Source organism: Haliotis asinina, chromosome 4, assembly GCF_037392515.1.
Source record: "Haliotis asinina isolate JCU_RB_2024 chromosome 4, JCU_Hal_asi_v2, whole genome shotgun sequence".
NCBI classification, from domain to species: domain Eukaryota; kingdom Metazoa; phylum Mollusca; class Gastropoda; order Lepetellida; family Haliotidae; genus Haliotis; species Haliotis asinina.
Window position 1 is genome coordinate 77187404 of NC_090283.1, and position 3486 is coordinate 77190889.

Sequence of the window (3486 nt, forward strand, 5' to 3'; positions counted from 1 at the left end):
GGTACATGTGTTTAGATCAGCGTTGGAGAGACATCTTGTTTCCACACGCCAACACCCGACCGAATTTATCACACTTTTTCTGATTATTATCACAGGTATGGATCGATCGCAGACAATTTTCTTTTCAAAGTTTTGACACGGCATTGATCATAAATGAAATTGATGGACGCCCTCATTATACTGTCAGAATGGCGGCGTCGTTTAATAAAATAACACAAAACATGACTCGTTTAAAGATTTAATAGCACAAAATAAAGAATGGGAAATTGGTACATTCATGGTGGCGGTAGGTCCAGACAGCATCAAGCTTCGGAAACGTCACCGATATGCATTGTGGCATACACTATCCCCCATAAGTCAACATTGTCAATAATATGTCTAGCACTGTTTAGCATTTGCGAATCAAACTAACTCGAAAAACGTCAAAGAACTCTCTATTTTCCACATTTTACAGTATATGCACGTTTGATGACAATGGAATATGAAAAATCGGATGTTCCTTAACCTCTTCTGAGTGGTGTATGTTTGTACATGTCTCTAGTCTTTACTGCTCTGGGACTCGCTGTGTATCGCATCACACATCCCAGGTTTCACATCTGATTCCTTCTGTGATAGAAGCTTAATTTGACCTTTCCTGACAGCTGTGATCACAGAGAAACCACTGTCTGAGGGCTGTCGCAGAGGTCGGCACTTATGTGTATGTAGATCGCCCTGTTTTGAAAAGGTTAAACCACACTCGAAGCACTTGTACGGCGTCACAAAGATGCGTCGCCTTGACGACAATAACGAGGACTTGTAAGAAGTGTTCTTATTTTTTTCTGGAGAAAAGCTATACACCTCAGTCTGCATGTTCTCAACGTCAGAGTCCTGCTTTATCACAGTATGAGACTGGTAACCCTTTTCCTTACTCACTTCATGGACGTCTTTGCAATAGTTGGGTAAATCTACATCGATTACATCCTCATCCTGTATAGTGTTGTTTGCTGCATCCTGGGAACTGAAGGGTGATACTTCCGGCGAGTGTTTTCTTTCCGAGGTGGTTGATGACCTGCCTCTGTGTGTGTGTTTAATCCTATTAGGCAACAGCACAAATCGATTGATAGTCTTTTCACGATGTCCCCCAAATTTCGGATAATATTGAGATACTGTCTGTTTCTCTAGCGGTAGCGGGGACACAACTGGGTATACTTCCCTTGTACTGGTGCAAACAGGTCGACGAAGATGAACCTTCTGGTGTCTCTCCAGGTTGCTCTTGTGGCTGGTGGCGTAGCCACATAGGTCACAGGAGAAGTCCTTCCTTCCGCTATGGACTGTAAGATGGCGACGGAGAAGAGCTTTTCGACAGAAGTTCCTGGAACATATCTGACACCTATAGCCGCCGCGGTGGAAGAGTCCCACGTGGTCTCTGAGAGCAGCTTTACTATGGAACATCACACCGCAGCATTCTAAAGTCTTGGAACATTCCTGATGCATAGTAACAATATGGCGCTTTAGATTGTTTTTTCTGTCGGTAAAGTACAAACACTGAGGACATTTGAAAGCTTTTTTGTCAGTAAGACCATCTTTATCCACCTGGGATCCATCCACGGCAGCACTATCTCCATCTTCACTGGACATGACAACCTGGGATTTTTCAGAAGATGGAGAGATGCAAGAGCCAGCCTCGCTACTGTCAGGAGATACCGCCATGTCCATCTTCATAGAGGAACCCGTGGAAGGAAGGAGGGCCGAGACGTGGAGGTCCGAGTCTCGACCCACACGGTAGTCAGGCCGCCTCAGCAGAGGTTCTGACCTACCCATCAGAGGGGAACAGAGGAGGTGGGGCGGGGAGCGGGTCAGGTGGGGTGGAGACCGGGCCAGGTGAGGTGGAGACCGGGTCAGGTGGGGTGGGGACCGCACGATCGGGGATGGGGAGCGTCCGAGGAAGCCCCTGTAGTTGTTTCTCTGTTCCATCATGGACACCATCATCTTGTGGTAGGCATTGGTCGGGAACGGTGCTCCAAAAGGGGTGAAGTCTGGCACTATCATGACGTTGCGTACAAGAAGCTACTCACTCTGGGAACTGCATTTCTTCATAGTAGTTGAAGGATACGTTTCTGAAATAAAATTACCAACGCATCATAAAACGCATACAAATATCTAAAATGTAAATAACATTTTTGTTATATCAGCAAGTGAAGAAATAAAACTTAAATCTCTTGGCATTCTAGAAGCTTATTACAATACAAAATGTACATTAGTGTGTATAACAGCTGGTTTACGGCACATAGCAACGTTTTCATGTGGTTGGTTAGTGGTTGGTTTTTTGGTGGTATTGGAATCTGCACAGAAACGTCGCCATATTCGGTGAAGAAAAGTTGCTATCCGTCAACTTTTGTTTAACTAAAAGTAACCATGATATTATAAAATATAAAACACAACCTTGTAAAATATTGAAATCTTAATTAATAGAATTTAAATGATACCGTTGAATTTTGATTAAATCTAACCAAAATGACATCCCCAACCAAAATGGTAATTTCATCAGAACGTCTCCTTTTGTTATTTGTTGATTGTTATTTATTCATTTTTAAAAAAAGTTTACGATCGGCTCTCTGAAGAAAGTACACAAATCAAACAAACAACAACTTACATGAAACTGCTTAACATGTATTTCCAAAGTTCTAACCTTCAGGTAATTTGAAAAAAATATCAGTTAAAATTTCAACAATGATTTTCCTGTTAATTGAATGCTCTCAGTATGGGATCAGCTCATTCAAATCTGTTTTGGCGGGTCCATCTGTCGCAATGCTTCAGAAAACATGCCCCGTACTGACATGTGATATCATTGATCGGAACCATAGGAAGAATCAAGGTGAAGAACACACCTATATTCAGTCCTACGTACAACTCTATACCCGTACATTCTTCACTAAATGTTTTAGACCACATCTATCTATAAATTAGCACAAAATTCTAAAATATGTTCAGTGGAGTAATTTTATAGTAAGTTATTTTTAAAGTACTCACCTTGTTGTGTTTGATCCAGGTACTTTGGTGATCACGTTGGTCGAATGTTTGAAACTGAGGAGTTGTATGCTGTAGATTCAGGCGTTGTCAGTTGTGGTTACACATGTCGTCGGAGATAGTCTGACCCTTTCTGCGTATCGCTCTCGGAGAAATCACATTTACCATCAAGCAGTGTGTACACATGTGTCACGTGATCGACTCGCTCGACCAATGAATTTCTGTTTGCACCTGGCACAGGGATTTTATGAATGAAAATTGTAACCGGGTCCTCAGTTTAGGCTTGAGAGGCCCATTCATAAGTTTGTGAATGAGAGCAGTTATCGTGAGAGCGGGTGTATCGTGGCGCGTGCTCCGCTTGGCTGCACGCGCATATGACGTATCGCACGAGACTACCTCTCCGTTCTGCTCCGCTGAAAAATACGACCAGAAGCATAAGGGCTGGGACGTTGTTAAAGTGACTGCCGTTCAGCCAACACC

The 3486-nt window shown here is 43.0% G+C and overlaps 1 protein-coding gene across 1 annotated transcript; it reads right to left on the minus strand.

The window, feature by feature from the left end:
* Positions 1-254: 254 nt before the first annotated feature.
* LOC137282747 (zinc finger protein 708-like) lies at positions 255-3173 on the minus strand. The gene is made up of 2 exons (XM_067814534.1): positions 3010-3173; positions 255-2096 (listed from the first exon to the last, which is right to left on the minus strand). Exon 2 carries the CDS (start codon positions 2026-2028, stop codon positions 538-540), a length of 1491 nt encoding a protein of 496 aa, XP_067670635.1. The 5' UTR covers positions 2029-2096; positions 3010-3173; the 3' UTR covers positions 255-537.
* Positions 3174-3486: the final 313 nt, after the last annotated feature.

Bases quoted from the DNA above. Each gene is read 5' to 3' on its own strand.
- LOC137282747 (XM_067814534.1), bottom strand. From the start codon at position 2,028: ATGATAGTGCCAGACTTCACCCCTTTTGGAGCACCGTTCCCGACCAAT.